Here is a 12,358-nt window from a genome sequence, read left to right on the forward strand (position 1 = left end):
CACGTTAATAAGTAAACTCTAAGCCACCAAACTTTGCCACCTACTGCCACTAACATTCTGCTGTCTCCTTTTCCTCTAAATTTTAAACAATAGTTTCTTTTATACAACTAGACATTCCTGACAGATAAATGACGGTTTTTTTTCTCTACTGATATTTACTTTCAAGAAAGTCAAATCTTTATCAGGAGTTGACAATTCTTCTGCAAAAGGATTCTCCTCGTCAAACTCCTGACCCTTTCAGTCGCTGTTCACTTCAAATAGTGATTTAAATGCAACTGGACTTCAAATCCCATTTCGTTGATTGGGTGCTGAAGATTTTTTTAGTAATCCTAGATAAGGACAAGCACGATGGGACAGAGAAAAATAGAGAGGCTGCTATTGTTTATTCATTTTCCCATTATTAATGTGATTTAGCCTTTGGGTTTCTTTTTAATGTTTGAGAAGTGGCAAAGATACAGAAATGGAGTTGTCTCTTTATGGGAATGACCTTTGGACGTCGTCAAAGGTCAAGTCTGCAACTCAGCTTCGAGTATTTTTTTCAAGCCTCTGCCATTCTTTCATAACTTTTCCCCAAATCTCATTCCCCTCCAAATGGTGTCTTTGTCAGATTCACGTTTGAATTTACATTGCATGCTATTAATATATTGACAATATTCTATTTTCTATATATTTTTATTTTATATCACGAACTTCGTTTTGCGGCTTTTGCCATACTTTCTCTGTTTCTCTCGATCTTCCCCATATTTTGTCGCCAAATATCCAAAAAACGTCAGGTTGAGATAGAACTACAGAGGGTTGGACGTGGGTCAAGGGTAGAATCCGGAATGAGCCTGCAATTGAAGCCAATTCATCACCACCTCCACCACCATGGCGGCCACCATTGCCCCAAGCCGTATAAACCCAGTTACCGAGAAAAAATCCAAGCTCCATCCGCATGCATGCTCAACCATTCATTCGTTTCGTTGCTGCCGATTTGCCATTTATTGAATGGAAAACGAGGGATTTCCGTTAGGTCGCTGGGATTATTCAACGATTGGAGAAGAAGACGAAGCAGGGGCAGCGACGGAATCGGTCACCGGAGTATTGTGGCGTCCAGCATTGCTGGGACACCGGTTTCAGATGAGTCAAAACCAGAGAAAGGCTTTGTTTCTCCTCCCCTCAGTGACATCCTTTGGCCTTCTGCAGGTTCGAAGACTCCTGAATCATAATCTATGAGAAATTTTCCATGAAACCAACGTCGCATAACTGAAATTCGATTCAAAAATAACGAGATGGGTAATGTTTGTATTGTAATCGATGAAACAGGGGCATTTGCAGCAATGGCATTGCTGGGGAAAATGGATCAGATTCTAGCGCCAAAGGGGCTTTCTATGACAATTGCACCATTAGGAGCCGTCTGTGCTGTCCTGTTCGCAACACCCTCAGCCCCTGCAGCTCGAGTACTAGCAATTTCTCTAATTTGAACCAAAAAGTTCATTTTTTTTCTTTGCTGAGATGAGTTTTTTTTCTCTTCTTCTTTTGGTTGCAGAAATACAACATTTTCATGGCTCAGATTGGGTGTGCGGCAATTGGGGTTTTGGCGTTCACTTTGTTGGGGCCTGGATGGCTGGCTAGAAGCTCTGCTTTGGCTGCATCAATGGCGTTTATGATCTATACTGGTTCGACGCACCCACCAGGTTAAAACGAAGCCACTCAATTTGAAAATGTACGAGTTCGTTTGTGATTTGTTTATGGATATGAATTTGTTTTTTTATTGTAATGTTAACAGCTGCAAGTTTGCCGATACTGTTCATCGATGGAGCTAAGATGCAACAGCTCAATTTCTGGTACGCTCTGTTTCCCGGTGCCGCCGGCTGTATTCTCCTTTGCTTAATAGTAAGCTCTCTCTCTCTCTCCTTTCTTTCACTCATAATTTACTCCTACCCAACCTTCTAAAATTCATAATTTCAAACTTTACCCACTTATTTCGGTGATGATTTAACCATTGACCTTCATAACTAAGAGGTTATGGATTCAATACATGATGATCATCTACCTAAGAATTAATTTTGCGTTGAGTTTTTTTTAATAGGATTAGATAGGTTGGTTTTGTGAAATTAGTCCATGTGCGTGCAAATTAGTCCAAACACTCCTTTATTAAATTGATTTACGCTACGATAGATTGTAGCTTTGAATGTTACATGAAACTCAACCATAACCATTTATTTCATATGACATGTCTACTTATTCATATGTTATTAATAGAGGACTAAAGAAAAGGTTGATAAAGCAATTATTTAAGAACACTAAACTTCCTACTCATTTTGTAAGTTATAGGCAATTGTTTTAAAAATTGGCTCTTTAGGTTTTTTTAGATTCCAATTTACCTTCTACTTATTTTTAAGAATTTTTAAATTTGATTGGTCGATCACTTTTTTTATATATAATAAAATGTTACTCATCTTTGAATTAAATATTTAAAAATAGATATAGTTAAAGACTTTTTTTCAAAAATAAAAAAACCTCACAAACTATTTACATTTCATGGAATAAAACTACCAAAAGATATAATTTATTATACTTGATTTTTATATGAAACGTAAATATTTTGTTAAAGGTTATGTTTAATTGCATTTCTTAAAATTGATTTTTTTAATTATGTATGGCAGTATAATAGATAAATAAATAAACAAATTCAAGTTGTATGAAAAAATACACATATAAAATCTAGACGAGTTTGAATTTGATTTTTTACTTGTTTTCTATAGAGATTGTTGATAATCCAATAACTCATTTGAAATCTAATCTCGAACTTTGAGAATTAATGTTTGATCTATAATGAAAGGTTTGTTTTCAAAATTAAAGAAACAAATAGAAATTTAATTTAATTTTCTTAGGAAAGGTCATAATTGCAACTTTGAGGTTCAATTGAGTAATATAAAAATAGTTGCATAAATAAATTTTGAATATATTAGAACTAGGATGTAAATGGTTTGATTGGATTTCACAAAATTTGTTTGGACCAACCTCAAATTTTTCGAATGGTAAAAATTGAACCAATTAAGATCTATATAAGATTCGAGTTTTCGGATTATTTATTTTTTCTAAGTATGTTTTTTATTAACTTAAAATACTTAAATTTATTTAGAACACAGGTTAGCAACTAAAATTTCAAAAAACTTAAATGTTAAATACCGAATCCAACATACCTATTTTAAATTTCATAATTGTATGAATTATATATATTTTAATAATATTAAGAATATGGGTTAGTTGGATCGATCCAAATTATTATAAATATAATCCAAATTCAATCTAACTCAAAAAAAACATTAAAAAAGGAAAACTCAACCCAAACAAACCACCCAATCCTTACAATTTGAATTGGACCATTCGGGTTGTTTAGATTGTTGGGTTATTTGAACATCTCTAGTGACGAATTCTTTAGACACGAAATTGTATGGGGACAGTGTTGTTGATCTGATTGGTTAACCTGTTTTCTTCTTTTTCTTTTTCTTCTTCTTTTTCTTTTCAGCAAGAGCTAGTGGTGTTGTTGAAGGAGAAGATCAAATTTTGAAGTGTGGGAGAAAGAGTTGAACAGCCATTATTGAAGGTCTCTCATAGCCTTATGATCTGATGGAAGAAAACTAATTCATTCCCCCAAACCAAATATTTTGGACCCATCTTCATAAATTCAACCTCACACACACCACATTCAATCAATTGCCTCTTCATTCATTCTTAATTTAAAGTTGTAAATTTCACCCCCCCCCCCCCCCCCCCACCCACCATACTTTGTGTTTTTGTTTTTGTATCACTAAAAGGTTTCTTGCTTTGGGTTATGAAAGTATGATGTGATAAGTTCTTTTTTTCCTCAAAATGAGTCCAACTACATTTATGGTTAAAATGGGTTTGGCTTAGTAGTGTATATATAGATATGATGCAATTTTTTGGTGACATCCATGCTGAAGACTGTTGACTAGATTGAGATATATGTATGGGCAAAACGAGGGGGGGTTTGAATGTTGATGGATGTACTCATATTATTTTGCACATTTTCTATAGTCAAGTTTTGAAATTAATACTACTCCAAAATACAAAAGGAAAATGCCTATAATTTTATCGATTTAAACTCTTAATTAAGATTTCGTTCATAAATTTCTACATCAATTTTTCTTGTCCATTCATTTTATTAATTGAGTATCCATGTAAGAATTAGTACATAGATGATTGTTGATGATAATCTTAATAAACAGTCTAAATTGATTTACTAATAACAATTTAGGTATTTAGTTGAAACAATCCCACATTTTAACTAAATCTAAAGTCGATTGTTATTTGATGAGTTTATAAAGGCTTAAGTTTGAATTGATTTAGGAATGTAAATTAATTTTTTTTCCTTTAATTTATAACAATATAGATTTATTATTTTTATGCCGTGAATACTTCGATTGCATCTTTATCGATTGTTTCAATTACACTCTTGTTCAAAACCTAAGGACTAAAAATGGTTAATATTACGAAAATTTGTTTTAAATGACAAAACAATCGAATCAAATTAGATTATTTTATTGGTATTGCTAACATTTCAATTAATAATTTTAAAGCGAGGCATAGTAACAGAGACTTTTTTTAAAAAAAATTAATCTGCTTAATTAAAAAAAATGCATCACCTAGACTAATTAAAAAAACATAACACACAACAATTTTTGATTAAGCCTTTAGTTATAGTAGTATTCTATTGTATTAAACAAACTTTAGTTAATACGATACAACTTGGTAAGAAGTTTGAAAAGAGAAATGGATGAGTTGGATGAATAAGTAAGTACGTGTAAACATATGAATGAAATTGCGTAAATAAAAAGAGTAGATGAAGAAAATTTAAGATAAGATGGATATATTTATGTTATAAAAGGAAAGGATGAAGAAATAAGGTTAAATTTGTTGAAATATATATATATATATATATATATATATATATATATATATATATATATATATATATATATTAATTAGGGTAGACAAATATATGTGGATATATATATATATATGACGTGGAGTGGAACCCAACACAAAACTAGGAGGTACATGTCATCACCTCAATGCACACGTGTGACGTCCACATTTAATGAATTTGCATTTTGTCACATTATGATCCACCTCATACTGCCCTAGACCCCTCTATCCTTTGAAATCTACCATACTCCAATCAATTGAGTTATTTTCTTAAATTTCACAATGATATAATTTTTGTTAAAGAAAATATCGATTATAATAGTTGTTATAATCTCATGTGACATATTTATATTTCTATTTTTTTTTTCTTGATTTAGATCATATAACGTAACTCTTTTTTTAATTTTATGAAAAATTAGTCAAATTATCAAATATTAAACTATCTAATCGATATTATCATGTCATGGTGAACGTTCTTCTACCATAATTACATAAATGGGTTAATTGAACTTGTCTCTTGATTTGACAAATAGTAAAATATTGCGCTAAATTACTAAATTTGAATCCCTTCGAAAAGAAAAAATAAATTAAAAATAATGAATATTGTGTCGTACAATTTTAATAAATAAATTAAAGAAAATTTGACAAAAAAATTAGAAAAAAATAGTCTATATATGAGACGATATTATTCAAAGTCTACTAAAGAGTTATCCACTTTTAAAATTTTTACTTTTTGCAATTTAGAAAATATGGTAACATGTATTTTATTATCATATTTTTTTTTCATTTTTTTGCTATTCATGTGATCGGTCCTAAATTAAATTGATTAATTTATAAAATTTTATTTGTATTAAATTTAGAAAAAAAAGAGTATAAATTAACATAGTCTTGAGAGTTTTGAATTTAAATTAAGACAAGTTTTAGTTTGGAATATTTATTTATACCACTCCAATTTTTGTAAGAGTATAAATGGATGTTTTTCTATTTTATTATATATATATATATATATATATATTTCACAAATTCTTTTACAATATAATAAAACTTCATTCTCAAGTTAATTAAAAAATGAAATTATAAAGAAATAAATAGGTGGAAGTGGTAGGGCCGGGGGGGGGGGGGGGGTGGAGTGTTTTGGGTCTGATCTAGTCACGGATCGTTTGCCAGGTGGTCAAGCACGTCCACGTCAGTGGGACCAAGCACGATGGAGATTCCAAGACGAGGCTTTAGGCTTTTATTTATTTTATTATTTTTAATTTTACCATAGTGCGGTGACTGTCTGTCCCCACTTCGATGGTGACGCTTGTGTCGTTTTAATAAAACTCGCCTTTAAGCAAAAACCTTAATCTGACAACATCCTGCCCATCATATGCACACGTGTCTTTCATCCATCGAATCCCCTCACTTCCGGGCTTTCTTGGTCGGTAGATCTTACCGGCTACCTCCGGTAATTACCTTACACGCGTCCCTCTCTCATTGGCTTTTGTTTTCCAACCTCTACAGTCAACGGATAAGGTAGCTCCGGCGTTTTCCCCTCCCTATCCTTTTCCTTGACCTTTTCTATTCCCCAATAAATCCCCGCCACGTACCCCCCTTTCTTTATTATTATTATTATTATTATTATTATTATTATTATTATTATTATTATTATTATTATTATTATTATTATTTTCTTAATTTTATAATATCTTCCCTTAATTTGGTTTAATATTTGATAAGGCTATTGAACTTTCATCAATATCATATCTAGCCATGGATCACAACAATACTTCCCGTCAAAACTTCTTTTAGATCCAAATCCTTCTTTCTTTTTCCACTTTTCCTTGAAAAAAAATATGAGAATTAGTAAAGGTGAATATGATAGATCGAAACAACCAAAATTAAACCAATTGAATCGAAGGTAGTTAATCGGAGATAAGGATAGGTTTGGTCAAGACGACATTTTTAAAAACTCTTTATGGTTGGATTCAGTTTTAACATTTACTAAATCGATTGTAGACAATCCGGTGGTGGGTTGGTTGAAAAACCAGCTCTTACTGACTAATAAAAATTGGGTCTTGTATAAATTCATAATGCATCAAGAATGTAAATGTTCTTGCGATTTATTAATTTTCTTGAAATTGGATCCCTTTGTGTCATATTTTGGAGAAAGTAAGGAAAAAGATGGGAATAAGTTTGAAAAAAATGAATGGGTTATATTTAAGAAGAAAGTTTTTTTCTTATTTGATTTGGATGGGATAATTTGACTAAACTCAAAAGGTTTTATGTGGGCAATGGGATGTAAGTGGGAAATCAGCATCAAATGGACCATTTTTTATTATTATTATTATTATTATTATTATTACTATTATTAATGAAATATCCAATTGATTTTAATGACATCTTCTCATATCCATTATATATGTTTGTAATAATAATAATAAAGTCATATTGTTAATGAAAGATTTTGTGTTCCATTGAAAACACACACAGCTTCTTCCACTCCAAATAATGCCTCTCCATACAACAACACTATACAGATTCTCATCAACTTTACCAATTCACCATGTGCTTTGTCTCCTCTCCACTCTCTCTTTCTTTTTTATACTTTTATTCCCTTCATTCTCTCTCTCTCTCTCTCTCTCTCTCTCTCTCTCTCTAAGCGTTTTGTTCACGATTTGGTTGAGTTTTGTTTAGAAAAGTGAAATTATGAAGCAGAATTAGTGTTTGATTTGTAATTTTACGACATGTATGTATGGTACATACTATGACGTTTAAGTCGGTGATAGAATGTGAAAGCTAGTAAGGATTCAAATTATCTCACATAGAGTTATAAGAGTATATTTACCAAAGAGACCTATGTCTTTTCATAATCTAGTTATATGATAACTTGATTGGATCTTACGTGAGATTCTTAACCTTGGAGGCGGGTTAAGCGCATCTCAGCCACATAGATCGAGGTCGAGAGGCCTGGAAGTCCTACTCCCATCTCTTAGCCCATCGTGGCCTCATGTTTGGTTCCTATCTCAATCTAGTTTCTTCTTTCTTTTATTAGATTTACCTTTTTAGATCCAAACAACTTATATGTACTATATATCGACTTATGGCTCATCGATTTTAATAAAAAAACGTAACAAAATCTCGTATTGACTAGATAAGGAGAGTATCGTTGGGATATATGTAAAAACAACCATCTCCTCTAGAAATGAGGAAATTGTAGGTGAAAGAGGAAACAAAATCACCATAATTGTTTATCGGCAAAGTATACAATAGCATATAATCATGAAAATACATGAAGGTTTGCTATCCTATACTCAGAAACCAATTGCATATACAAATTCAAGATTTCTTCTATTAAAATGATGAGTCAAACATGTGAGTTCTTCAGGTGTATTGGGGTATATATTTGGTGTTTGTCACTGTGTCACTACACTTAGATGGAGTGCAATACTCAAAGGGTGATTCTTCCTTTTTTTTTTTTTTTTTTTGGTCCAATAACAAAGCTAGGATCTTGAAGTTGACTGCCAACACCTTCAAAGAAAAGAAGAAAAAAAGAACAATCCCCACCAGAACAAGAAAACTTTATTAGTGACATGATTCTGCAAGCTACCCATTAATGGCATATGATAAAGTCAACTAGCTTTTCTCTTCATTACATTGCTTCAAAAAGAAATCATCAAATACCATAAGGGATCAGATCAGTCTTTCATTTTGTTTGTGGAGACACTGCTCCACAAAAGAAAAGGAAAAAAAATTAGCCTTTTCTTCTCATCATTTTGCCTCCTTACCCATCCATTGGCTTGTTCTGATTTGTGATTTTTAACAATTGTGAACAAAAAGCCTATAGATATAAGGTCTAGAAAGAGAGAGCCAAGCAAACCCCTGAAATGGGGCTCAAAATACAGTGAAAATAATGGCATTCAATTTGAAAAACCTTAACATCTTCAAAAGCAACAAGAAACTCATAGGGTGAATGAACAGCATCCTTCAAGGTGGCAACATAATTGAGAATATATTATTTAATCACATTCAAAAGGAAACAAGGATTATTTAACAATAAAAGCCACCCTCGACCAAAACCCAAGAAGATTACAGGATGGATCGAAATCGTCGACAGAAACTAAACCCAGCTCGACTAGGCACGAAATATGGTCGTGAGCTACCATTGCTTGGATTTAGACTTAAAATTACTAGAAAAACATGGTTTTAGGTAATGAAGATGGTAAAGGAAAGCACAACATGGAAAAAGATTCACTAAGACCAGGACCAAAGGGCATTGTCTTCAATGGGGAATACAAAATTACAAGAACTCGTGGGCGGGTCAGAGTAATCGACATCTTCGAGCTTTGGGAAGATATAAGGGGGCAATAGATTCCTTCCCAAGTTATCTTCTTCGTCTTGCGATAAGTCGGACTGATCAGGATCGAAACTATAGGAAGAATCTCCAGGCTCTAGGAGTGAAGAATGAACCCCATCAGTATAGTGTGGGCTATCTGAATCAAATATATCACTTTTGACTGAACTGATGTCCTCTTGCTTACAACCCAGCTTTGAAGATTTGGAAACTTCATCCTCCAAATTTGAATCAGCAACCAGATTGTGTGGTAATTCTTCACCAAATTTGTCAACTTCAGACAGCACAGAGTTTCCTCTTTCTTTTTCTTTGTGTAGCAGTTTGTCTGTCAGGAGAAGAATCTGCAATATCCATGTAATTACTGTTTCTTAGTAATCATGAAAACCCAACAAAGCTTAATAAGTAATGATGGAAGTGAATTTTGAGATTTCAAGAACATTTTAAAATTTTACCTCAGCTTTTAGTGAATCCTTCTCCTTGAGTAGGTTTTCATAGTCAACCTTAAGGCTTCCATAGCTGGATTGAAGAGCCTCATAGTCCTTCTCCAGCTGTTTAGTTTTCCACCGAGCTCGGCGATTTTGAAACCATATAGCAACCTGACGAGGCTGCAGACCAAGGTCCTTTGCTAATTGAACTTTCCTTTCTGGCTCGAGCTTGTTCTCGGTCTCGAAACTTTTCTCGAGGAACCGGACTTGATCAACGGTTAAACGCCTCTTTTTTTCAGGGTGATGGAAGTAATCATCCAAGTCTTCATCCCCATTATCTTCACTATCTAACGGGCAAAAGAACGATCTATTCGATCCGTTTCCTCCACGAATATCTTCGAAACTCATCATGGATCTTGAACCTACACCAGAACAATCTGTCAAGAAGATCAACTTGGGCATGTTTGTAATCACACAACGTCTAATTAATGCGCCATTTAAATCAGTCTAACAACAGAATCTGTTTAATTTACATTAAAAACGCTAGAAGTGGTAATCAAATATCATCTCAAAACAAGCAGACGAGTTTTACTCGACAAGTGATACAAGTCAAATGATATCGATCAATCTCACACATTCTGCTTCAAATTGAACAGAGGTAACAAACAGAAAACAAACTTAAATCAGAAAGAAACTCAGGAAAAGGAAATTACATTTACTCTCAAAATCAGAGATTAACGATCCAATTCAAACAGCCAAAAAAGCATTGAAAATTCAACAGATACAAAGCTTTTTTTTTTTTCAATCACAATTAATAGAGAAATCAAAGGAGTAAACAAAACCATAAATTCCATAAGAAAGAAACAAAAGAAACAGAGACAAGAACTGAAAAGATAAAGAAGAAGGGAGTTACCAAGCAGAGAAGGGGAGGAAGAAGAAGAAGACCCAGAAAGGAACAGAGCATTAAGAGGCTCAGAAGCAAAAGACCCACCACAATTCTGAAGTAAAACACTATGATTAGAAGAACCACCACTTATACTACCACCGTCGCCGCCGCCGTAGACTCTCCGGCCCGCCATAAGCCTAAAGAAAAAGAAACGATTCCTTCTTTTCAAACAGCCATCAAGAAAAAGGGATAAAATTTATCCAGTGGGTCTGTGATTTTGGTGGTTAATCTTAAGGCTTATGGCGAAAAAAGCTGGTGATTATGATTTCAGTGATGTGTGAAGTGTGGGAACAACGGCAGCTCACCCCCATCACTCAGAAGAAGAACGATTAAGAGATGAGTTTTTTTTCCAAAAATTGAAATGGAAGATGGAGAGGAATTGATTTATGGGTTTGTAGGATAATAAAAGAGAATCTTCTTCCTTTTTTTCTCTTCCTTCCCTCTTCTTCTCTTCGTAGGAGGAAGAACTTGGTGGGCTTTTAATGGCAGCAGCAGAAAGCTTCTGATCAAATTTGTAGTCACCACAATACCCTTCTTGTTTGTTTGTTGTGGTTTCATTCTTAATTCTATTTCTAATAACCTTTATTGCTTCTTCTACTTCACAACTAAGTTCTCTTTTTTCTCTCTCTCTCTCTCTTTTAAATTAGATTTACCTTCCCTTAACGTCTTACCTATCCTAAACACGAACGCAACTCAACTAACATAAATTTGTACTTCGATTTCAAGATTAGATATTTGATTCTTCTACAATTAAAAGAAAAGATGTCCCAATTGTCGTTGCAATAATTCTAAAAACAACAACAATAATAACTGAGCGATTGAGTAAGATATTTTACCTTACTCGACCCTAGTTAATTAGATGACAATAAAGATAGATTCTATAAACTTTGGTGATAATAATGTCAAAAATTATTTTTAATACAACAAAAAAGAGTATCGAGATTTTTCAATCTAAAAAAAAACATATGATTTTTTACTATTATTAACTATAGTCGTGGTGTTCTAACTCCGAGATTCTAATGTCATGAAAACCCATTTTTAAAAAATTTCAATCCGTAATATAATTAGATGAGAATAATTGTATAGCTCTATTTATTGAAAAATAAATAAATTATTATGATTGTTATTTAAGAGAAAAAGAAAAAGAATTATGGATGAATATATGTGAATGTTGATTAATGCATGTCAAAGGAGCTAACATGACCTAAGAGTGAATAATGGCATGAGAGAAGCATAATGTTTCCCCAATAATATGTTTTGCCAACCAAACATTCAACCAAAATTAATAAAATGAAATCATATATAGTACCCTCTATATTAATTTTAAAATCAAGTATTGTACAAATGTATTTTTATGATCAAAATAAAGTCCTCATGGAAGGAATTCTAGATAAAAATGTGAAATTTATTTCAATATTAATAAACCCTAAATTATTCAAAATAAATAACTAATTTTTTTACAACGAATAAGGTAGGGTAATCAAACCTCATGTTCGATATTGATGATAAGAGAGTTATACGACACCTGACTCTTTTTAGTGTGTGTAAGATATAACAGAATCAAACCTTCACAATCCTTTTAAATTAATTGATATACATTAACATCTATCATTCAAAATAAATATTTAATGAAAAGTAAAGTCGAAAGTAAGATCTTATTTGATAATCATTTTATCATTTGTTTTTCAAAATTAAGCTTATAGATATTATTTCTGCTGC

General features: G+C 32.5%; 2 protein-coding genes across 3 annotated transcripts; one reads left to right on the forward strand and one right to left on the reverse strand.

Annotated features, from left to right (window-relative positions):
* Positions 1–5: 5 nt before the first annotated feature.
* Positions 6–3,859, forward strand: LOC103482985 (uncharacterized). The gene is made up of 5 exons (XM_008439421.3): positions 6–1,185; positions 1,306–1,439; positions 1,529–1,676; positions 1,769–1,875; positions 3,515–3,859. Exons 1-5 carry the CDS (start codon positions 825–827, stop codon positions 3,554–3,556), a joined length of 792 nt encoding a protein of 263 aa, XP_008437643.2. The 5' UTR covers positions 6–824; the 3' UTR covers positions 3,557–3,859.
* A 5,041-nt stretch (positions 3,860–8,900) lies between these two features.
* Positions 8,901–11,423, reverse strand: LOC103482975 (homeobox-leucine zipper protein HAT5-like). Of its 2 annotated transcripts, none has more exons than XM_008439400.3 (3): positions 10,607–11,423; positions 9,721–10,130; positions 8,901–9,609 (listed from the first exon to the last, which is right to left on the reverse strand). In XM_008439400.3, exons 1-3 carry the CDS (start codon positions 10,770–10,772, stop codon positions 9,169–9,171), a joined length of 1,017 nt encoding a protein of 338 aa, XP_008437622.2. In that variant the 5' UTR covers positions 10,773–11,423; the 3' UTR covers positions 8,901–9,168. The 2 variants fall into 2 exon arrangements, with proteins under 2 accessions (XP_008437622.2, XP_008437631.2); XM_008439409.3 differs by having other exon boundaries at positions 9,721–10,115; positions 10,607–11,263.
* Positions 11,424–12,358: the final 935 nt, after the last annotated feature.

This window comes from Cucumis melo, chromosome 12 (genome assembly GCF_025177605.1).
Source record: "Cucumis melo cultivar AY chromosome 12, USDA_Cmelo_AY_1.0, whole genome shotgun sequence".
Lineage (NCBI taxonomy): Eukaryota > Viridiplantae > Streptophyta > Magnoliopsida > Cucurbitales > Cucurbitaceae > Cucumis > Cucumis melo.